The sequence below is a fragment of the Falco naumanni genome, chromosome 8 (genome assembly GCF_017639655.2).
Source record: "Falco naumanni isolate bFalNau1 chromosome 8, bFalNau1.pat, whole genome shotgun sequence".
In the NCBI taxonomy this organism is placed as follows: domain Eukaryota; kingdom Metazoa; phylum Chordata; class Aves; order Falconiformes; family Falconidae; genus Falco; species Falco naumanni.
In genome coordinates this window covers 20,064,277-20,088,618 of record NC_054061.1, presented here as the reverse complement: position 1 = coordinate 20,088,618, position 24,342 = coordinate 20,064,277, and the positions used below count along the sequence as shown (strand labels likewise).

Here is a 24,342-nt window from a genome sequence, read left to right as displayed (position 1 = left end):
AGGAGCGAATGGGGCCCAGGGAGATTTGTGGTCTTGAAGGTCTGGTGGAGCATCTCTTCCTTCTTCCCAGGTTAGTTCCTGGAGTGACACTGGAGTTCACAATGCTACAACCATTGAAGCAAGGCATGGTGGTGCCAGGTCTGGCAGGGTTCCCAAATCCATTTGTTGCTCTTGCAATATGAGGCATCCTCCTGTTGTGCACATCATTTTCTTCCCGAAAGTACTAGTCAGTCAACTGGGAAAAGCAGTATGGAGAGGTTCCTGGAGTTCTGGCACAGGATGGACAGTACTGGACTTCCCAAGTACCTGCAAGGAAGGCTGGAAGGACACGTGGGTGAGGAGATGCCACATGGCTGTGCTAAAGGATATGGCAGGGCAATGATGATGATGCACCTGGAATAAGAAAGTTTGATCCCCTGAAGGTGACAAGCAACCCAGAGATGATGAGGGAGGAGCAGGGCTAAAAGTAGAAGGAGGAGGACCTGGAGCATCTGTAGCAGGAGATGGAAGACAGAGAGGGCTGCCTGTAGTCCTTGGAATCTTCATTGTCTGCCTGGTGGGGATGAGCAGACCTGAGGAAGGCTAGGGGACACTGCCTGGAGCAGTAGCTCCCACAGGGACAGAGCACCCAGGCACGGCATCACCAAAACCCAACCTGCCCTATAGATCAGGCAGCTCCCTACCTTTGCACAAGAGACCCTGTGTATGTTCACAACCCAGAAGGACAGAACTCACCACACACCCATCCATGAGCTTCCAAAGCTCTACAGAGGTTTGCAGGGGATAACCATAACCCTCTTCTGCTCGCTATCCCCCAGCCTGGCCTGACTCCCTTCATGTGGTGGTGGTTGGGCAGTCAGGCTCCAATGCTTCCAGCAGTCATCCTGGCCTGTATAAACCAGGTGCAGTGCAGAGGCCATGGCAGGCCAAGGCTCTGGGGAATCTACTGGCATTAACCCTAGTTGGTCCTGGTGCTCTGCAGATAATCTGGCAAAGGCAGTTCAATGAACTTGAGGGGCTGGGGTCAGGGTCATGATCCGTTAAGCAGACTATTAGGGGACACTGGCACCAGGCCAGGTGATTTGGAGATTAGGAGGTACTGATCGTGTTAGGTCAGTTCATCAGAGTTGTGTTTCCCACGGTCTGCCTGCCTGAGATGTGGCACATCAGATCGCTCCATGGTGCAAACAAGACCTCTCTGTCTTGTTTGTCCAGAGAAGGGTCACGTCTTGCTTTCTGCAAAGAGTCTCCAGTGATGTGGGACCATCATGACCTTTTTTGGGACTGTCTCACCATGCCCTTGTCTTGGCTTCTGCAGCTGCTCAAGCAGCACGATCCCCTCAAAGAGATCAGATTTTGTTTTTTTGTGAAGCTGGGAAGACTAAGCCATTCTTGACCTTATATTAAACCGAGAGACGAATTGGATCCCACACACCCTATCTCACGGCATGAGCGCAAGACTGACACGACTGTGCATTTTCTAGGCTTTCATCTAGTTATAAATATCCAACATAACAGGGCTTCCATTGCTTTCTCCAGGAGATTATCCCTGCAGCCGAACCAATCTGATAAGCAACTATGGAAGGCTATTTATAGCTTTTCAACTGGAAGACAGATCCATGCCTTTTCTTTGTAGATGGTTCTTCACTTGATTAACACACATATCAGTGTCCTCCTTTTTTGGACACTTTTTACTGTGCAGACTGCAGTAAAATGCTGTATTGCAGGGGCTGAGCCAGGTCCTTTTCAGGAGGAATTACGATGTTTCTGATGAAGACTTCTCCAGTATCTTGGCACTGATGTGCCAGCTCCTCAGTCATCCCAGGCATTTGTCATCCCTGGTATTTTACCTAGCTGCCCACTGTTTCCTCCCCAACATTTTGCCATGCTGTTATCTACTTTTGTGGGGTACACTGAGCTGGGAACTAAGCTCAGTCTCCCACTAGGCCACCCGTTGCTTTTGCTAAAGACATCTGCTCCCCCTGTATCACAGATTTGCTTTAGTTGGAAGGAACCTGGGAGTGATTCTGCTCTTCAGAGGATCTGCCCTGCCATAATGCATGCAGAGCTTGGATCATGAAAGTGCCAGTCTCTCTCAGTTGACGATGGAGAGAATTTAGTAAGATTACAGGACCAAATATGTGCAATTTAGGAAATGCTACATGAAGGCATTTCACTCTGTCCCTGTGTGGTACAAAGGTACCTGAGATGATGATATACTGGATGAAATATTTCAGAATTATGTTCTTCAGCCCAGAGGACAGGGGCAAATGTTTAATCTGTTTTATCCCTGTTATTTGAAATGAGGACCCCATGCCATTTTTAATGCATGCCGTTACAACCCCACACTGCATATGTAATTAACAATCATCTCATGAGCTTTTGCAATGCACTTGATGCAGTAGTATCTGTACTTCACAGATGTTAATGAGTTTATCCTCATAGCTCTCCTTCCAGGGAAGAAATTCCACCATAGGTAGGGAATGAAATAGAAAATTATAATCTGCATTTCTGAGATGTCTGCTAGCTTTGGGTGACTCCCGGAAGAGCTGGCAGCTTCTCGGTCTGCTCTTCTTGGAAGGTGAGAGCCACCATAGCATCTCAGTACTCCTGAGTCGTGAGGCAGGTCTCCAGCTGCTCCTGGACGGCAAAGCCGAGGCTGCATCGTCTGCCTCCGGGCAGCTGTGACATACGAGATGCGAGCAGCATGGCTTTGGGACTTTGTGGCAACGCTAGATATAAAACCCTCTTGCCTGGTTCACGGCCATAGGCTTTTCTGACAAGACCAGCCTTTTTCTTACGGACTCCTACTTTCTCTGTACACCTCAGCACAGCTTGAACAACTGAATTGAGATACCACTTCCAGGGTTTGACTGCTGGACTTAATAAAACCCTTTTGGTCCAGATTTTTCTTTGTTTCAAGAGAGATTGCTAGGCTGATGCATTGTGAAGCCAAAAGGAGCAGCTTGTCTAACCCCCCGCATGACACAGGCCATAAAATTTCACCCTGTGATTTCTTCATCTCACCATGGCTGTACGGAAGCACTTCTTTGGAAAGAGCCCATCCTGACAGCAGATTGCAAATGGTGGCAAGTACGTGAAGCCTCTGATGAGCCTTGCCAATGGTAGATCCTCCCTGCCCCTGGTTTCACAAGCCTATGCTTAAATTCTGCTTGACCTTCTCTAGCTCCCGTTTCTTTCCATTGAAGCTTATGATATTAGAATACACCTCACTTGATGCATGCTTGTAGATCGCATGCAAGCAAGTCAACATTTAAAGTTCTTTTTGATACACTCAAAAACTGAGTCAAGTCCCTTACTGTGAGCAGAGCCAAGGCAAGACATTTTGGCAGCTGGGTCTCTCTTCCTTTCCTCCCACCCTTCCTCACGCTCCTCCCAGCCATTGCCATGTGCTCATGACACCACCACAGACCTGCAGCCCCATTCCTGGGCAGCAGCAACATCTGGCACATCTTGGATGTATGTGCTATTTTTTGGCAACCCTCGCAAAGGCAGCCTGGGGAGATTTTTTCCTCCTGCTCCCCTTTGCTACGCTCTTGATTATAGTTGGAATTCTTCTGTTCCTTCATATAATTCTTTTCTCTGCATGATCGCCCATTTGCCAACAAGCTTTTAGCAGCGTGGATGTGTCCAGATGATAGCCCACAGCTCTCCAGAAGCACTCAGTGGCATCCATAGCAGCACCAGGCACAGAGATAACGTGACTGCTAGGATTTGTCTTTATAGTCTCATGACAAGCATGTGTGTCCATCGTATGCAAACAGAGGTGCTTCTGGCTAGCACTGGGCTGTGTGTGCACCCTGCAATAGCACAGCACCTTGAGAAGGCAAGTGGCTCAGAAGGGGACTCCCAAGCCAGCGGTCCCTTCTCATACTCATGGTGATGAGATGGATTTGCAGCACTGGGAAGCTACTAGCTCCTGTCTTCTGTTTAGTATCAGTCCAACCATTAGCTTCCTTTTAAGGTTCTCAGTGCTATTGTTCAGTTCCTTCCAGCCAGCAGATGGGACAAAAAAAATTACTTTGTGTCTTTTCTCTGGCAGAGTGAAGTCTCTAGATCTTAAAACCTATTCTTCTTTTTTGGTTTTTTTTTGTTGGGTTTTTTTTTCATTATCTTTAAATGTCCCTTTTGTCTTGCAGAAAGTGTTCCAGGCACATGTTCAGTCTGCAGATTTTTTTTTCAAACATACCCTGCAGCATTTTTGCTTTGTTGCAGAGCGCTGAGGAATGCTTTTTACTGGGCTCCAGTCTGGGATGTGGGTTTCGAACTAGCTCTGTGCCGTTCCTGCTCAAACACCACGGTGAGCCCAGATAGGTTGTCTGGTACACAGACCTCTTCTGTTGCTTAAAGATCTCACACCTTGTAGGAGAAAACGGAGGGTATAGCATAGGACAGGATAAATGCTGCTGCCTGTGAAGTAAAGAGATATGGTCTCTGGCTGGTGCTGTGCACAGTCTCCCCTTTTTTTGCTGAGGACAAGCAAGTCACACATCTGACCAGCTGAGGACCATTGGCTTGGGTCTGACTGGTGCCTGGACTCCTCTCTAGCTGAGATCTTGTGCGGGTTTTTTTAGCTGATCTGCCGCCCTTTCTTTTTTAACACGACTGTTGACATCAGGGCTGGAATTACTTGTTGCAGATGTTTTGTCATTACTAGTAGTTTCCAAGTCCTGCTCTTGTTTAGCATATGCATACTCTCCCTGACCATCTTTGCATCTCATCTAGTTCTACAGATCATATCTGGGTTTCTCAGTGGTCTTCAGCTCTACAGGCATGCATTTATTCATAATAAATTGTGAGCTTCTCTACTTTCTTCACTTAATGTTGGTTCATCCCCAAAGACAGCTTCTGATTTTCCTAATCACTACTGAAGAGAGATGTGGGAAAAGATTTGTATCATGAGAGACAACATCCAGCAGATTGCAAATGGTCATGGATTACACCATCTTGGTTTCAACATGCCATTTCTGCCTGAGCAGTAATTTCAAACTTGTTCTCACACTATTTCTTCTTTTCCGTATTTTCCAGCACCCGTGTCTGGGTAAACTGTCTCTTACGAAAGAGCCATTCAGGTCAGAGCAGTTGTGACATGCCACATCAACCAGGTCACCTTCCTTAATTGTACCAAAGATCCCAGGGTAAACAGGGTACAGCTGTTTTTTCTTTTCCAGACTGAGTAACAAGTACATTACTACTAGCTACAGAGATGTCTTTAATCCTCTCAAGACCTTCTAAGAAGGATGCTACTTGCTTCAGATGTTGTCCAAAATAGCTTTAATAATTTATTTGACAGTGTCTTTCTTGTCCCATAGGATTATGTGGTCTTGCACATGTAAGACTGTCCTCAAGTTCTCCAAAGATCTGTGGCAGATCCTGGACATCTCTAGAGGAGTTATTTGAAGGAACCAGATTTCCCTGTTGGATTCTGATTACTTTTTTCACTCTTTCTGTCCCTGAACTGTGGTTGCATTATGTGATTATGAAAAATCTAGGCAGGGCAGTCATTCTGAGTCAATGCTCAAGAGACGAAAGTTTTCATACTTCAGCAGGAAGGTGCCTTCTCTTGTAGAATATATAGGTCCCTATGGTTGTATGTGTGCCTCCTGCATTTGAGATTGGATTTTGGAGTTTTCTGCTATTCCTTGTGATCCTGGTCTGAGCTGTGATGTCTTCCATTCCCTCTTGCTCTCTGTAGCAAGATGATGGAAATTAGCGAGTGTCATCTTCCTTCTTTTACGTCCTTCACATTCTTCCTGCTCTGAACCTACTGGGTGGAGAAAATCCTGTCATTTTTCTTGATCTTTATTCTTTCTTCCTTTGAAAGCCCTACCCAACTTGATCCTCACCCTGCACTATCATGAGTGCACATCTCCAGGAGTGACCCTGCTCTAAATTTGCTGATTTACTGGGCAGTACTGCAGAGACCCCAGGCTTGGAGAGTGTGCTGAAAGCTAGCCCAAAACTCACCTTGCTTTTTGGAACCACTCTTCCCTGTTCACTAGGCTTTGTCAGCTCGACAGCAAACTTTGAGACTTTTGTAGGATCCAACTGCAAACAGATGGGACAGTAGAATTTTTATCTAAGAACTATAAATGAGCATATGCAGGGAAGGCGACTTCTACTGCCCCAGGGAAAGGAGGATTTCCCAGTGTCCCAGACCAGGGAGACCAAACAATGTCAGATACCTCCTCCAGTCCAGGGCAGGAACACTTTCCACCACCATTTCACCTCAATACCATAGCTCTCACCTGGCAGGACATGCATTCCTGCAGCCCTAGTGACATTAAAACAGGGAACTCTTCACCTTCATAGGGTGGCTGCAAAGTGAGGTGCAGGTTACTGCCACTCAGTCTTCACAGGGCTTAGGTCTTTTTTGCTTTTGCCTGTGATGGTTGCAAATGCCCATGTAAATGGTCATGCACGGTATTCTTATCTGGACCAAATCTAAACACCCCTTCTTTGGTATAAAGTCTATTTTCCAAAGAATAGTTTATGTCATCCTCAAACTATTCATGCGTTCAACTCAAGTTTGCTATACTGTGTTACAGGAAGAAGCTTTCAGGATCAGATCTGAGACAGGAACAAGAGGGTGGGTCCCTTCTTTGTACCATGTTGCTCTCCAGAGAGAGCATTTCCTCAGAATGAGGGGCTGGATGAAGTTCCTTCGGATTCTTCTTTTGTGTTTTCTGTATCAATTCAAAATATGCATTTGAACAGGGCTTGAAAGCTGGTGTCCTGCCTTTGGGACAGGTGCTCTGGAGCAGTTGCAGGTGGTCCATGTGACATCCATGGGGGAGAGCCAGCAGCTGAGTGATGAGCATTTCTGTTGATGAACCTGTTAACCACAGCCAGCACCCCATGTATTTTGCTAGCAAGAGTGCCAAAATGAGCAACTCCCCTCCTCTCTGTCTTGGTTGGCTCATCCTTGTCCTGTGCCACAGGCTCTGTTGTGCCAACGCAGCTGTTTGTCTGGCTGCATGATGAACTGGACTGGGGAGCTGATCAGGCTGAAGTTTTGCTGGATCACTTTTTTTGGCCATATTACTCTTCAGTCAGAGCAATTTTCCTAACCTGGCTGCTCTGTGGCTCCACAAAGAGCTGAACTTGTTGAAAGCAGGGATTTTGCAGAAAGGCAGGGAGCAGCCAGATGAGGTCGGCATTCAGGTTTAGAATACATCTAAACCAGAAAAAGCGACCAAGTGTAAAAGCAGTAGACAACTAAGATCCCTCAGCAGTGCCAGACAATTTGTTGTTTTCAAAGACCTGTTTCCTTAGAAAGCTTCTTTTGAAGTAATTTGACATGCCATTTCCAGCTCGTGTGTGATCTAACTCAGTTATTTCCCCTTTATCTGCCTCTGAATGCTCCTGAATGTCTCTATAAAACTTCCTGCTTGGCAGTACATCTTCACATGTAAAGGTACTGCTTTAGTGTTGGATTTAAACTTAATGCTAGAGAAGCTTATGAAGTTTCCTATTTGAGCTTCTTGAGGACTTCACACTGCATTTTCTTTCTCATAAAAATAGCATGTGCCTGAGTTTGAAGGATCGGTCAGGTGTAGATCCCTCAGGTGGAAAATCCCTCTCACAGGCATGAGATAGAGGATAAGGGATTCATTCCTATCCCCAGTGAAATCAATGTGGGCTTTGCTATTGAGACAGGTCAAATGTCAGTCTCAGATGTTCGCTCTTCCCCAGTATTTTATCCTTTCTGCTCTCACTATTAATGAATCTCTCTTCCTGTCTCCTTCCCAGAAGCTCTCATCCATCCTGATTTGAAGTCACCTCCATTAAGTGGTTGTAACGCTAGCTCTTTGCTTTACTTGCAGAGAGGACACTCCATAAATCTAACATTAGTCATGGCATCTGGCGAGAGATACCAAGGATAGGCTGCTTTGACTCAGAGGTTATCTAACCGTATCAGCCCCGGCATTTGCCTTGCCTTTCAGAAAGCTGAGGTTCCCCAGCAGGAACCAGGCCTCATTTCATGTGAACTGATGCAACCATGCAGTCTGCTCAGGGCCAGGGCTGACACAACAGCGGTGTAGAGAAGCCACGTGGTGGTTAGCTCCCTCTTCCCTGGGTAGTGTGGGTGGACCTGGGCTCCTTTTCCAACACCTCAGCCCTCTATCAGGTCTGAACAGGACAAGAAGATTTCAACAAGCAGAAATGGGGGAAGTATATGTACTTCATGGCTGGAGGGCTCTGTTTTCCCAAGCAGGCACATCTAGACAGATCTCAGAGGCATGCAGTGAGAAGTTGTCCGTGTTTGTTGGTGCTGCAGACCACAGGAGAAGGGGCCTGTGCCTTTGCACCGGGCACAAGGCTTCCCAGATAATCCCTGCAACGGGCTTCATCCCTGTGGGATGATTTCCTCGTGGGAAAGGAGGGCTGCACCTCACTGATGGAAGGACAGGACCACCCAGGGTCTGATGAATACTGAGTCCTGCATGGGTGCTTCTTCCACTGCTGTATCACTAGAAAATAAGAGCCAGATCTTGTTCTTGGGCTTTGAGGCCAACTGCCCCAGCACAGCTCATGTCTGCTAGGCTAAACTGTTTCAGTCAGTGTTGCTTCATCCATCCTGTCCATTGGGAAGGGTTCCTCCACAGTACTCACCCCCACCAAAACTGCACCAGGGCTCTTGTCTGGCAGAGGACTGCTCTGAACCAGGTGAAAGCAGGCTAACCTCAAAACGAGCTGGACGATGAGGACAGTGCTTGTGGCAGATTTTGGAGATGCTTAGATTTACACTCAGGACCCTTACTCCAGCCTAAGACTGGCATTATCAGGTTTAACTGATTTAATTTTTAAAATCATTTAGGGTAAACCGGCAAGAGTTGGGAATAAATCAGCTCAGATGGCCCATGTGTGAGAGGATGTGTGCCTCTGTTTTAGTCTACCTGTGTTCATATGCTTATTCGGGAATAAAAGGTAAAATGTTCTTACATGGGCAGCCATAAAACCTCTGTACAAGAAACACTGGCTGGGGCTGGGGAAGGGGTCCAGCAGTGAAGAGCACGATGCTGGCGTACATGGGCACGAGTTCATAAAACCACAGCAGTTCTGATCGGTTATATGTCTGTGTCTGGTTTAAACAATCTTACTCGGAAGTGAAAAAACAAAGAGGCAGCAAGAGGGAGGAGGAGAGGGTTAGGATATGATCTTTGTTCAGGGATGTGTCAGAACAGCGTGTTGTGTTGTTTTATAGCTGCTGAGGAAAGAGAAGATGGAGTAGGGAATGTAAAATGACAGAGAGCGAGTAGATGTGATATTTGCCTGATGTATTTTGCTGGTAATTAGTATAATGCCAATTAGACAGAAGTAATCTTTTTCTTCTTCTTCGGCTGTGTAAGTTATTGCTTGAAAATATGCCAGCTAAAACCAAGATATTAAACTTTGAGGGATATAGAGATCTCTGTTCCTTAAGGATCTTTAGATGAAATTACTCAGACAACAGGGATCTTGACAAAAGCAAGACTTATTATATCTGGAAAGCAAATGAGTAAAAGCAAAATAAATTGTGTATTCTGTGTCTAGCATCTTGCTGCTTATTAGCCACACAGGAAGGGGCACCCACAGAGATGCAGATAAATCAGTGAGAGAAGGCAAATATCTTGTCTTTCCTGAAAACAATGCTGCTTTGGTGTTATTGTTCACCCTATCAGTTTCCCTCAGCAGCCAAATCCCAAACATTTCCCATGTTCAGGCAGTTCCCCGCCGCAGGTAAACCCTGCTGCCCACATGCATTTTGTTTTTCATTCTCCAAGCCCTGTTTTCTCTCTTTGATAACCCACACCATAAGACACGGGACTCCTGTTGTTTCGCCTCTTGGTCCCTTAGGACATAAACCTCCTTAATGATGATTAATGGCTTCCTTCAAAGGGTCAATTGCTGATCCTAGACCTCTCAAATCACAGATTCTTTTGAGCTCTCTACCTGTACAGTTCTGGGCTGCTCTCTCAAACAGGTACACTGCTGCTTTGCTCAATGCCACACACATTTTTTCTATTGCTATGGACTATGCATAAGAAGCAGACCTGCTAGTACCATCTTCTCTCTTTTGAAAAACAATCTGTAAAAATTATGCCCTTGGACTGAATCTGGAAGTTTTTCATACAGCTCTGTTGGACCGTGAAATCAAAATCTTCTCGTGATCATCCTGCTGTTCCCTTGTGCTGTGCTTTGGGGGTGACAGAGCTGGCAAATCCCCTTTGCCAATCTGCTTCTAATGCAAGGTGATGATGTATCTCCATTGTCCTGCTAGGACATTAGGCAGCAGGTTTAAACCTCACTCCTTTTTAAAAGTGTGTTTTATTCATCCTGTGCCTTTAGGACTGCCTCTGGCAGGTTTCCCTCCAGTGGTGCAAACTTTATTGCATCTAACCTCCAGCAGTGTGTAAACCGCAGCACCCAGGGGTAGCTGGAGGTTGATATTCCCTCTCGGAAATGATTATCCTTCTTTCTCTTATTCTTCCACAAGATTGTCTTTCTGCCATCCTAATAACAAACATGGGGCAGATTAGTGTTCATCAGGATATGGTTGGGTTTTTTCCCCTGGGTTTTCCCAAACAAACCACAACCAGTTTGCCTCGTTCCTAAACCTCCTCATTTGCATCAGCATGCTGATATCCTCCTGTTTGCTCAGAGCTGCACCTTTAGCAAGCTGCATTGGTGTTGATATGTCCTATTTTTACACGAGGAGGTGACTTCTCTCCAGCTGTGGCTATCAACACTGCGAATCCTTTCAGTGCCTCAGTGGGGAATCGTGTGCCAGCAAGATGGCAAGTGGTTCAATTCAGAAATGTTAGCCACCTGGGTTGATTTCTTGGTGTGTGTTTTGGCTGCACCACAGGAGGATTTGACCAGTGTGTATGCGGTTTCTGCCATGTGCCAGCCACAAAATCTCTCCCCATCTAGCTTCCAGTGTGGATTTTCAACCTCTGAGTCTGTAGGAGTTTGAGGCATCAATAACATGCATTCGGAGCTGTGTTTATGGCACGTCTCTTCACTGCAGAGAAATGGGCTGGGTAGTTCAGAAGTTCAGGTTCTCCTGCGTGGGCTACTCTTGATCTTAAGCAATCAGCAGTCAAGGCACCCTCATTTGGTGTCAGATCATTCCTCCAAATTTTTGTGACTGTACCCCTGGTCTAATGCTCACAAAACTGCTGTGTGCTGGATTTCATCTGCCTTTGGTTCTCTGTGGCTGGGTGTGGCAGCCGGGTCAGTGTGTGGTGGTCTGTCTCCATCAGCAGACAAACCTTTCCTCCTCAGGGCAGCCCAAGCGTATCAGCCCTGAGTTTAGTGCGGGCCCCCCGATTCTTCAAATATCCACCACAAATTCTGGCAAGGATCTGGCCTTTTCCTCCTCAGTGTCTATGCTATGGTTCAGGCAACCAGCAAGTTTCTGCAGTCAGAACAGACTGAAAAAAATTTGAAATGACAATGGAATGTGCTCACGTTACTCTTAAACAGCCCAGGAAAAATCTGTGGAAAGAAAACAAAGCGCACATCCACACTGCCATTTCCTCTCCCAGTTTCCTTGGGGTCTGCCTTGACTCTCTTCCAAAGGCTTTTCCTTCTCCCCTGCTCTGCTTCTCTCTGAGTGGTCTTGGTTTTCTTTGTTTCCAGATCCCCTTGTTGAGGCAAGCCCTTTTCATAAAGTTGTGATTTCTTTTGTCAGTTAAACACCTATGTGACTTCAAAGGCCTGGAACAATGCTTTGCTGTGTGGCTACCGGCCCCCCCTGCAAGAGTAATTTCCCCCGATTCATTGTCCTGCTGGTGAAAGATTATTAAATTGTTGATGGAGCTTAACAATGGTTTTGTTCAAAGGCAGACATGCGTATGCCAGTTCTTTTCTCCTTGACACAAGAGCTTTAATAGAAGCGCACAATGAAGGGCAGCCACCAAGGAGCAAACACAGGGAGTACTCATAAAACCAGACCAGTATCCCCAAGTCCCTGTGCACATGAACTGGTGCACCTTGCAACGCACTCCTAGGCTGCGCCTGTGGCTGCCTGTTCGCTCCTGTCCAACACAAGCCTGTGGGTGAGGTGAGAAAACTGATCTTGCTGAAAATGAATTTTAAAAAATTTAAAGTATCGTGCATTAGTTCTTGCTCCTGTGGTTAGGATGCTAGGAGACTTGAGTGACTAGCAGGTGAGTGGTGGTGGGAGAGGTCCACCCTTCTCGGGAGCAGTGAAAGGTCTGTACAGCAATGGCATAAGGCTAAAACAATTGCTCTATTCCTCCTGCTTGGAACATGCCAAACACTTGCATACATCTCCCAGCCGAGCTGCACTTTCAGAGCAGCTTTTGGAACCTGCAATGGGGATCGTTATATAGACTGCGCAGCCTCAGGTTGCTTGACATTTTGTATTATACAGACTTATTTTCGATTGCTTATCACTTCAGCAGATTTCCAACACTAAAGCTTAAATTTTCCATGCTGGGTTTCCCTCAGGTTGATTTCTTTTTTTCTTAAGTTTTAGCAGAGGTGCTCCAGCTGTTTTTTGAGAACAAGACATGCTGTCTCAGCCCTGCTAAACAAAGTGGTTATAAGAGTTTCTTTTCAAGACCCATTAGCTTAACTATGCTTTGGAAAAGAGGTGTGGAATTTGGCACGGAAGCTGTCAGCATTGGCTGGGGGTTGTTTGCCCCAAAATGTCTGAGTCTCTCTTTGAACGTATGGCAGCATGCACCCCTGTGTACCTGTGCCCACACACCGTTGTGTGGCCTTCAAACAGCAGCATTTCTTAGGGCTTAGGCATCCTCGCCCTCCTGCAGAGGCCTGATGCAGGAGCTTGATGAAGTTGCTGTTGCTTGATGTCATCCCTCCCGGACATGCCCCTTCCCCAGTACTCTGGGGGTCCCCAGTTTTCTTTGGTGTGCTGGGTACTGCATGGCATAGGTTGTTCCTTGCCTGTGGGAGGACTGAGCCTGGTTTTCTGTGCCACTGGGGCATGTAGCATGCATGGGCTCTGGTGTCAAGGTGCCTCTGAGCATGCCTTGCTGGGAGAGCTGCTTTGGGGCGGGGTGGGGGATCCAGGGTTCTGTTCCTCCTGGGAGATGGAGCTAGCCTGTAGTGTCTCCCAGCCAGCCTGTGGTGAAGGTCACTTTCTTGGCTTGCTCCCAGGCTGACATGGCAGATGTCCATACAGAGATGAGAGGACCCTGCATCTCCCCCTCCCACAGCACTGCAGCTGGCAGACTAGGGCTGGGGCTCCATCCCTCGCTGCCCTCCCATGCACGGGCTGACAGCACAAAGGGGCTCTTTCTTTATCTTCTTCTCCCTTTTATTGTCCTTCCTGGGGCATGTTCCCTGCCCTTCTCCCGCTTCTTCCCTGGCAAACTGGCAAAGGCTGCCTCAAGCTCCAGTGCCCTCCCTGATTAGTTGCTGCCAGGGTGGGAAGCACGGCTGCAGCTTTAATTAAATGATAAGGGCAGAGCCCCAGAAGTGGGGAGATAAGTGCAGCGGTGTCTGCCACCACACTTGCCCGGGCTCTTTCTAATTAGCTTTGGGAAGCTCTAGAGAGGAAGATTAACCCTTGCAGGAAGGCTGACTGGAGTGGTGGGCTGCAGCAGATGGAGAGTGCTGAGGCCAGCCCCGGGGGGGGGATGCTGCAATTCGCCTAGAAGTGTGTGTGGGACATGGGCTGGAGGGGACCCCTCCGTGTGCTCCCCCCAACTCCCTGGGCCTGGGCAGAGAGGCTGAGTCAGAGGATTAGAGCCCTGCCTTCCACAGGCTCAGGCCAAGGTAAAGCTCAAGGATTAGCCGCTTTGGTTCCTTCTGTAAGAAGCCTTGCTTCTTTAACACATCGCCTGGCAGCTGTGGGGTGGCCTGGGGCACTTGCCCCCACTGCTGACCCAAGGCTTTCAGTGCAGGTAGACAAGTGTCCTCAGCCTCTGGAACAGTGGCAGGAGTGCAGGGCACAGTCCTCATGCAGGGTCCGTGGGACAGGTCTCCAGTCCCCTCCAGAACCCATGATTTGTCTCAGCGATGCTTGGTGAGGGGAGGAGGGAGATAGGGTAAGAGGACCACTGTATGTCAGCAACCCATAATAATACAGACCAGGAGCTCCTCGGGACCTGGTGCCACAAGGGCCCCAACCTTAGCTCTGCTGCTGTTGTTCACCCAGACGCAGCAGACCCAGGCTGCAGGGTGCATTGCACCTGAGGGCCGGGCAAGGGCACCTCGGCTGTGGGCACCCTGTATCCAGCTTGGGAGGTAGCTGGAGCTCTCACTGCCATGGGTGGCACTGCTGGTCCTTGGTGGCTTGGCCCCTTCTGGTCACCCCCTCCCATCTACTGGCAGCACACCGGTAGCCGGAACATGGCAGGAGGCTCTGCATGTGTCCCCAGGGAGAGCCAGGCTGGGACCCCCACTGGGAGGGCCTGGGAGGAGTCCTGTGCACGGGGGGGGGGGGGGGGGGGGGGGGGGGGGGGGGGGGGGGGGGGGGGGGGAGGGGCAGGGAGGAGGGCATCAGCAAAGGCAAGGTGGGAATGTGAAAGGAGCAATTGTGTAGGTATTTGGGTAGCAGGAATGCGCATACAAGGCATGCATGAGCTGACAGCCCCGGGGATAGCAGGTGGTGTTCCTCTGCCGATTTACATAACCATCATTAGCCCTTGCAAAGGAGGACTCCAAAGCCAGAAAAGCCCTGTGCTCCCTGCCCCTCCTCCTTGGCCAGGGGAGGTAGCAGGGCTGTAGCTCTGCTGCCCACTGTTTCTTGTGTGCTACTGCAGCAGCAAGTAATGAGGCTGGGAAGGTGATTTGGTTATTGCATGGTTTGGTTTGGTTATTGCGTGACTTTCTGGTGGTTATTTGTTCAAGTTCTTGGTTGGCCAGAGGATGGTGTTTGGATATTATAGGAACTGGGATTTCATTTTGGAGCTAGACTTGTTACTGTATTTTATACAACGTGGGTGAGGAGAATTGCCCAGTAATGCTCATTACCTGACTTTGTTTTCAGTTGCTTGAAGTTCTGGTGAACTTGAACGCAAGCACACAGTTTTTCACACTGGACGTGCCACTTACCAAATATTTTGAAAAGTGGCAGTGGAATGTGTCCAGGTATTTCACTTCCAAAAGGAGGTAGGAAAGGAAATTGCTAAGTTTTTCTCAATAGTAAAGCAATCCTGCTGTCCTCCAGCCCTAAGCTTTAGAGAAGTAATTTTCAGTGATCTCTTGACCCTTTCATTGTACCTTCCCAATTTCTGTAGCCTGTGGGGCAGAGTCTCACTGGCAAAGCTTCATCTTCCCCAAAAGCCTGATGTATCTCCCAGGGGGTTCTGTCCTCTTCCCCAGAGGCACAAAGGGACCCCAAGGAAAAGGTTTTACAGCAGACCGTCATTCTGGTCTGCATCATGAAGCAGACTTTCATGAAGCAAATTAAGACTGCATGGGCAATCCTAATTTTGGCATTTCATAACCTTTGAACCCTGTAATCCTATTAGGATAGTTCTTAACATAATTATTCAGTAATTTAATGTAACTGTGCCAGGGTAGGAGGTCATGTAAGTGGCACCACAAGCACAAAGTCTGTTATAGAGGGATTGAATTTGTTTCACTGGGTATTGCAGATATTGCTGAGAAGCTGGGGGGCAGATGGTGGTTTTGGGAGTCCCGTGGGTGCTGTTGTCTGTTGCTAAACCCTGTGACCTCTGCGGGGTCCCTGCAGGATCACGGTCAGTGTTCAGAGCCATCCGTCTGGGTGCTCCTGCCGCTGGCATGGAGTATGGATTGCCTTCTGTCACTCTGGTGATGTGGTGGTGGAATGCCTGCCGCTTCCCAGCCAGCCTGCCACTGTCCCAGCCAGCCTGCCACTGTCGCACAGCCGCCTGCACTTTGCAGGAGGAACGGCAGCGGGGAAGTGGTCCCTCAAGCTCCAGCTATGTCAAGCAAGGAAAGAACATGTCCTCTGGGAGCCTGGGCTCAGACCCTCGCTGCCGACAAAGTGGTTTAGCACTACCTGTCCTGGTGAGGCTGAGGCTGGTGGGTGCATCAGTCCACATTAATTACGTGCTGGTTCTGCTGTGATACCCTTGGCAGGATCTGGGAAGTTGTTTGCTTTGGTGCTGCAGTTAGTGTGTGCTGTTGTAATATACTCCAGAGGCCATGGTTTGATCCGTGTGTGCATCTGGGGGCTGACAGGCCATTAACTTTGGAGCAAGCTGTCTGTACTGGTGTTTAGATACTATTGTTTAGCATGAAGGGAGAGATGCTCAGTGCTGTAGGGTCTGGGGGAGAAGGCTGTGCATGTTATAGCTCTTGACTTTGGTGCCTAGGAGAAATCCATCTGTGTGCTGGCATCAGTCTGAGGATCTTTCTCAGTATTTATTGTAAGAGCGGGTGTTGCTTGTTATTGCCCTGAGAGCTGTAGGTGTGGCGTTGAACTGCAGTAACCACCTTTATGGGCAGTGTTGGGTTGGTCTCAGATACCAGAAGCCATCTGTCTGCGTGCTGTAGTGACAGTGTTAAGTTTGGAAAGCCATCTGTCTGGGTGTTGTAGTGCTAGAATTGGTCCCCAAAGCCGTCTGTCTGGGTGTTGTAGTGCTAGGAATGGTCCTGCAAACCGTCTGCCTGGGTGTTGTAGGGATGATGTTAGCTCAGTCTAGGAAAAATAGGGACTGACGTGGACTGCAGGGAGCTCTCTGCTTGTGCTTTCAGCTCCTGATATTTCTGTACTCATTGATCACTGGAGCATCGCTGTGGAAATGGGCAACAGTCCAGCAGCCTTCCCCAAGGCCTGGAAAGTGAAATTGGTGTTGTGCTTGTGCTGCTCTGGAGGTAGAGGGCTCTGCTCAAGAAAGGGGCTGGAAAGACAGACTGAAGAGGTGCAGAAGGCAAGCTTGCCACTCTGGTCCCCAGTGTCCAGAGGGTGGGCGTTCCCTGCTGGGGATAATGCGGTGGTCGTGGCTACCTCATCTGGGGACCTTGAAGGGCGACCTTGTGTCTGGGCTTTGCAAAGGAGATCATGGCTCCACAGCTACCTACAGCACAACTGCCCCCTCCCAAAAGCCCTTGCAAGGGGATGATGTGTTGGGAAGGAGCCACTGAGCTCCTCTCCACCAAAGGAACCTCATGCTGAGCTGGCCACATGGGGATGGACTGTTGAGCATTTCTTGCTGCCACTGTAGGGGGACTTCTCCAGGCTACTGGGTCGGGCATGCTGCTGTGGGGCAGGGAAGGCACGGAGAGGAGTAAATCGGGAGGTTGGATAGTGCAAGGCGCTCATGCAAGTAGTGACAGGATGGAAAGAAGAATAGTACAGCATAGCATTGCATAGCCATGGGGCTGCTGGTAGAAGAAAACAGGATGCTGGGGCATGCTATCCAAACAGCTGTACTGTTAGGGGGTAGTGAAGAGGGAACAGACCATGAAACAACAGTGCCTGGAGGAAGCAGCACCGCAGGGGAGTGGTATCTGGAGGGAACAGTGCTGTAAAACATGGTACCTGGAGGAAATGGCACCATTAGAGCAGCAGTGCCTAGGGGGAAGACAATGGGGGGGGTGTGTGTGTGCGGGGGAAGGCAATACCTGGAGGGAGCAGCAGCATAGAACATGGCACCTGGAGGACATGGCACCATGGGAGACCAGTACCTGTAGGTAGCAGCGCTGCGAGGGACTGGTGCTTCCCGGGAACGGCACTGCGGGGGAATGGCACCTATAGAGAGCAACACTGTGAGAGAGTGGTACCTTTGGTAACCGCGCCATGGGGGCCAGTACCTGTAGGGAACAGCGCTGTAGGGAAATGATACCTGTAGGTAGTTGCGCTGTAGGGGACTGGTACCTATAGAGAACAGTGGCATGGGAGAATGGTACCTGTCAGCAGTACCGCGGTAGGGGAATGGTGCCTGTAGAGAACAGTGCTGTAGGCAATGGTACCTGTAGGTGTGAGCACTCCGGGGAGTGGTACCTGGAGGGGGGGGTGGTGCAGGAGAACAGCACTAGTAAGCTGTGGTGGAGTGGGGCAATGGTGCCTGCTTTCAGGAGTTGTGCCCCAGGAAGGCAGCTGTTGGAAAGAGCAGCACTGAGAAGGCTGTTTCCATTGCAGAGATGCTGTAGGGGCAGGCAGAGAGGACGCTGCTGCTGGGATATGATGTCATGGGAGGTCACCACCATAAGGGATGTCCAAGAGGTGGTCTGCAGAGCCTGAGGGCTCGGTGTGGGGGAAGGGGTGCTTCCAGGTGCCCACACCAGGACAACAGAGGTGATGAAGCTGCCTGTACTGGAAACACCGCATCCTTGCCTGACATTTTAAAAGAAATACCTTGTACCCCAGCCCTCAGTTTGCAGTGTGGGGCATGTTCCACCCTTGTACCCCCTGACTGAGGCTAGAAGAGGTACAGTGCTTTTGGGCTCTGAATGGGGGTAGCTGACTGAAATTAGTGCCCAATGTTCTCTTTTTCACCGGGTAAAGATGAGTCATTCTGATCTAACGCTTCAGGAAAGCATCCTGCTTTTCCTCCAAGCTGCTCTCCCCACACCATCTTATGCCCCATTTCTTTGTACCACTGAACCTCTCCAGTCCCTCCTAGCATGCTGTGCTTCCCCCTTCCTCCCTTCCAGGCTTCTCTGCATCCTCTGCCGTGCTCTGCTGTGTCACGTCCCCACAGTCCCACTGTCTCTCCTCCCAGAGCTGCTCCAGTACATCCCCTCTCCCACAAGATCTGGCCTCTTGTGCTGCATCATCCCTGCTCACCCAGCACCACACACCACACATACAGTGTTGATACCTGATGCAAATGGAAGACAGGAGAGAACCAAACCAATCTGTGGATGTTGCAGATGGTGGCAAAAAAACCCAGTGGTTAAGGCTGGCTATCAGCCTCTGCTTGAAGCTACCTGGCTTGCAGCGAACCTCTGCACATCTCCTGCAGGAGATGGAAGTGTCTGCTGAATGAGGCTGCCTGCTTTTGTCTCCTGTCTAACAGTACTCAAGTACACTGTTGAAATCCCCCACTCAGAGCAATAATACTATTAGAGGAACCCTTGTAAGTGGCTGCAACAGGATGTGTTTCTGCCCTGCATGGGGATCTATAGAGAGAAATAATTAGCAGCAGCACCAATATGTGCCTCTTCCCGGAGGAGACGGCCTGGCACAGTCTCCTTCACAAAGAGCAGAGGTGCCCTGGATGTCAGGAGACAAGAACAGCCACACCAGCATGAGAACAGAGCCACAGCTCGAAAGAGCTCCCTTCCTCCAGCCAGAACAAGGGCCCAGGATGCACCTCTGAATGCATCTCGGTGTAAAGCCCCAGCTGTGCCCCCTTTTGATCTGAAATATTCAAAGGGATGTGACTTTTACTACCCCGGATTCATTCCCATGCAATGTGCTGAGGCAGAGCAGCCTGGAGGCAGCTAACAAGAGGATGCCAGAGAAATGCAAAGCTGTAGGAAGGAGAGAGCTAGAAGACTGTGAGGACTGTGAATGCCCAAACAGCCACAGCAACCCTCCTGGCTGAGAAGTACAGCCTTCTGGCATGGGAATGCTGATAAGAGGATGGGCCAGCCCTCCAAAGGAACACAGTGAGAGGGCAAAGCTCAGGAAAACATGGCAGCTGCACAGACATCGCTTTTCCTTTGCACAGCTAGGATGCTGTGGAGGCATGAGGTGCTGGAGAGGGCATGGCCATCCTCTTCATCACCTGGGAACTCTGTCAGATTCCAGGGGTTCAGAGTCACAAAACTGCATTCCTGGGGTGGAGGAGGGATCCAAAATCCTGAGTATACTTTGTAAGGTGAAGTGGACACCGCGACCCTGAGGTGAGGCTTGGGGTCTGCCTCCTCCCCACACTGCAGGGCATTCAGAATCAGCACTTTGTGGGGAAAATTTCCACCAGTGTTTACCCCCAAAGAAAGATTTCTGTTTGTCTGTGGTGGCACATCGAAGTCTCTGAACCACCGTCATGTGCTGAGAATTAGGCCATAGGGTTGTGTTTGCTCTAAATCACAGCTATTCACAAATTACACCCTGCCCCGTTCCTGGGCTCTTAAAGCGGAGTGGGTTGTGCTCATGGCACATAATACGCTCTTTAGCAGCAGAGCTCCGATGCCAGCATCTCACTGCAAGTGAAGGGACAACACTGGAAAAAGACTTTAGTGCCAGAAACAGACAATGGGGAAAACAGAATAAAAGACCCTGAACACAGAGTTCCTGCTTGATCCTGTGATTTCTAAGCTGCCATTGGCACAAGGAAATCACCATAGCTTTGTTTACTGGAGAGGTAGCTTTTATTTCAGTCCTGCCAGTACTCTCCATAGACTCAGCATCACTTTTGCCAGAGCAAGAAGTGATGGCACTCATCCACTCCCCACCCTGGAAGTGCACAGCACCAAGGCGTTTCTGGAAGTGGAAACGATGATGAGCTGTCCCGTTTGTCCAGTAGGAAAGTGGATGAGAGACAGACAGCGATACAGGCTCTTGAACAGATGAAGCGAAACACGATCTCAAACTGACTGAGCCGGTGGCCACCGGGGCATCCTGTTGTCCTCGGAGGAAGACCTGGCGGATCATCTGGGACACAGGCTCCAGTCTCTACTTTGACTTGCACAGAGCAGAGATGGAAACTGAACTGTCTTGCCTCTGGTTTTGTATCTTGCTTTCTATCTGTAGCTAGGAGAAAGAAACAAGGCGACTTTCCACGTGCTCAGGAAATAGGACAGTTGGTCTGTGGCCAGCCCTGAGAATGACCCCAAGGACACACACTGCAGGCTATGCTCTCACACTGGCCTATGTGGGCATCTTGTCCCCTGTGATGCTTGGGCTCCTGCTTTTGCACCCTGCAGCATGAGCATGGCTGTCCCCTGCGCATGGTTCCTTGGAGCGTGCCCGTTTGTGGTGCATGAGCACGTCAGGATGCATCCAGCCGGGCTGTATCCGTGTGTGTGTGTGCGCGTTGTCTTGTGATGCACAGCCCCAACCCCTCTGCACAGAGGGGCTCAGGGTGCCGCAAGCCAGGTGGCTTCAGGCTTTGCCTCTAGTTCCCTTGTGAGTCCTGTGAGGACCAGTGGGCTCCAGTGAGGCTTTGTTAAGGCTGGAGAAACTAGTGAGAGATCAGCAGTGGTGGCCAAGCAGCCTGAAGGAGGCTGGAGCAGAGCTAGGAGAGGCCAAGGGACTCCTGAAGGGAGCGGGTACCAGAGGGATGCTGTGGGGCTCAGTGCAATGCGATGGGGAGGGCTGGCAGAGGCTGAAGGGTCCAGAAGGATCCTAAGGGTGGGTGTGGAGGCTGGGGGCTGTGCAATGATGTGACCCTCTCGTCCTTTTTCTGCTCCTCATTAGAGTCCCCTGAGCGGAGCAGGCTGTGAAGGGGGTCTGCGCTGAGGTATGTCCTTATGGCTTCTGCCAGGATATCACAGCATACATATGCGCCAGGGGACGGGACACAGAAGGCAGCTCCCAGCATGGGGAGCAGTGTGGGTGCCAGAGCCTCTGCAGGAACCCCGGGGAACACCCAGGGTGCCTCAGCACCTGGAGGAGCTGAGAATTTGGGATACAGTCCCTGGGGCTGTTTTAGGGCAAGATATGCTTACACACTGGTTTGCTGCTAACTTTGCCCCTTCTTCCATGCCCGTCTCTTTAGCCATTCCCGGCATTGTATGGAGCCTTCTCTTGCAGAGACCTTCCTCCCATCCTGGGTTTACCTGTGTGTGAAAGCTGTGCTAGGGTGACTCTAGGGATGCCTGTGTCTGAGAGCCCCAAAGTGGTGGCAGGAGGGTCGTGCTGATGAGGTCAGAGCCCCCAGCATGGTGTGAATGGCTCTGCTTTGCTTCTTCCCAGGGCTGAGGGACTGCCAATGGGTCTGTCCTTTGGGAGGAAGGGATTACGTGCACCAGTGTGTATCTGGTGGGAAGGGGCAAGCCCTGAGCTGGTGAAAGCCCTGTAAGTCTCAGATGCCCAGAGGTCCTCAGTATCTCCCTCCTTTAGCCTGCAGTTTGTCAGCAGTGCAGTGGAATGAGCTTCTGGGTGATGGAGGGGACTTCTGTGAACCAGAAGGGATGTCTGCAAGTCAGAACAGTCTCAAGGTCATGAGCAGTCCCTCCTTTCATCTCAGCATCAGCACCAGGCTTGATCTGCCAGCAGGTGCTTGTGGTAGTGGGCAGTGATACATCCCAGGTGGGGGGGGGGGGGGGGGGGGGGGGCTGGGGTAGATGGCAAGGAGTGGCTTGTGTCTGGGATGGCTTTTGGGGGGACACTCACCTCTGCATGGAAATGCCAAATTTTGGCCCTTGAAGACTTGTGACAGGTACTCCCTGTGTAAAGGACACATGGCCAAGGTTCAAGAAGGCCTTGTAGTGTCCAGGGTAGAGGGTGGTTGGTGTGTGAGGACACCAGACCATGAACTGGTGTAGCTGGTGGTCAGTTTCCCCCAGGAGCAGGGAGCTATCGATGCCCTCAGATTCCTGGTTCTCTCAGGGGCAGGTGTTTGGTGCACAGAGAGGCTTGGGCACTCCTGGGGCAGGGACTCGTGAGCATCAGGTACGTCCAGCCTCTCTGGGGCGAGACGTGGCTTTGCCCATGTGTGTTTTGCTGCGCTTGGGGATTTCAGGCTCTGCGGGAGACTAGCTGATGTCTGAGGACTTCTGGCTGGTTTTGGGGTTCCTGCTGATGGGGTGCTTGGGGAAGCTTGCAGGTGGCCTGGCATGCCTGATGGTGAGCAGGGCAGGACTGCCCAAGGATGGTGCTCCAGAAATATGGTTGTACCTCAGGGCAGTGAGGAACCTGACTGTGTTTAGGGCATTTCCCCATCTCTGCATGGTGAAGCTGTCAGTGGTGCCCAGAAGCATTGGACAAAGGGAGTTCATGGAGCCTAGCAGGGTCCAGGTGGTGCCCATAGCTGTGGGCTGATGCGTCTGGCGACAGCCTGTTTTCTGCTGTGCAAATCCAGGCTATGGAGCCCCTCCTGTGCAATGCTTGTCTCCAGGGGGGGTGGGCTCAGCAAGCTCTGCCCTGTGTTCTGACTTCCATTTCCCTGCATGCTCCTGCCTCAGGGAGGATGCTTGTCCAGGGGGACCTGGGACAGGAGGCATCAGTTGCCAGAAGCCTTGCGTACCCCTCCCAGATCTGCCTTCGCTCCCTGGGTGGCTGTGGGTCTGGCTGTGCCCTCCCACTGTGGGAGGGTGTGGGTAGGACAGAGGTGTCCAGGCTTTGCTGCTCGTCCTTGTGCTCCATCCAGCTGGTGGTATCTGTGTGTGTGTAACGATGCTCTTGCTTGGTTCCCTGCAGATCTCCGGCCTCTGCCCGATGTAGCCATGACTGGGACCTGTACCCGGGAGTGCACAGAGTTCGGCCACTCCGATACCTGCTGGATGCCCGGCCAGTCCTCCCCTAGCCGCAGGCCCAAGAACGCCCTCAAACTCTCCACTTTTGTGCCTTACCAAGACAGAGGGAGTCAAGAGCAAGTCGGGAATGGCAGCCCCAGACTCTCAGAAGAGCGCAGCACCAAAATGGCCAACCTCCGCCTGCTCCCCACGTACAGTGCCTTCTCCAATAGTAGCCATGAGCCCTGCAAGGACTCTCCCATGGAGGAAATTCCTCTCACCCAGACCTCGGACTTCCAGCCAGCCACCACCCCCTCGTCCCAGACCACCAAGAGGGAGATTTACCTGTGAGGCTGGGTGTGAGGGGCAGGGAGCAGATGCGCTTCTGAGGCCAGTGTCCAGAGGAACATTTTAAACTTCAATGCTTTATCACTCCTGCGGCCAGTTCTCCAGGCAGTGGGCTCTGTGGACAGCAGAGCAGGGCAAGGCAGGGATGAGAGGAGCGTCTTTTTAACCCATTGTTTCCTGGGGCCGGGGGTGGGTGGGAAGGATGAAAGCATCCGAACCCCTATTTCTGAGCACTTGCGGGTGCGTGTCTCCGAACTGCTGCGTTACTGGGGAGGGCTGGGCAGGCTCCTGGTGTGGAGGGCATGGCTGGGGAGAAGGGCTTACGTACCAAAGGTCCACGCAGAGCTGGTGGAGTTCCTGGGGCATAGGACAAGGGGTGTCTCCACGCACGGGGAGCGAGCTGCCTGTCTCTTTGCTGTAGACTCCTGTAAATACGAATCTTAGGAATGACATTCAAGTCCTGCCTGATCGAAACTTTTTATTGTCCTTGAAACAAAAGACGTTTAAACAAAAACAAAAAACACACAAAAAAAAAAGGAAAAAAAAAAAAGGAAAAGCAAACAAAACAAAAAAAAAAAAGAAAACAGAAACAAACCACAGGGAGCAAGTTCCAGCTTTGAATGGTTTGCTGCGTGGAAGAGCCCGCAGGAGCGCAGCGTCCGGCCCACACTCATGTTCTATATTGTAAATAGAGATGTGACCAGTCCCTGA

General features: G+C 50.3%; 1 protein-coding gene across 2 annotated transcripts in view; it reads left to right on the top strand.

The window, feature by feature from the left end:
- Positions 1–24,088, top strand: part of PCDH1 (protocadherin 1) — a 52,957-nt gene extending 28,869 nt beyond the window's left edge. Inside the window, exons 5-6 of one of the 2 annotated variants that reach the window (XM_040603277.1) lie at positions 21,305–21,347; positions 23,249–23,356. In XM_040603277.1, coding sequence (XP_040459211.1) covers positions 21,305–21,330 — 26 coding nt within the window. In that variant the 3' untranslated portion in view covers positions 21,331–21,347; positions 23,249–23,356. Of the gene's footprint in view, positions 1–21,304; positions 21,348–23,248 lie in introns of both variants that reach the window. The other variant, XM_040603276.1, reaches the window with a different exon arrangement.
- The last annotated feature ends 254 nt before the right edge of the window (positions 24,089–24,342 follow it).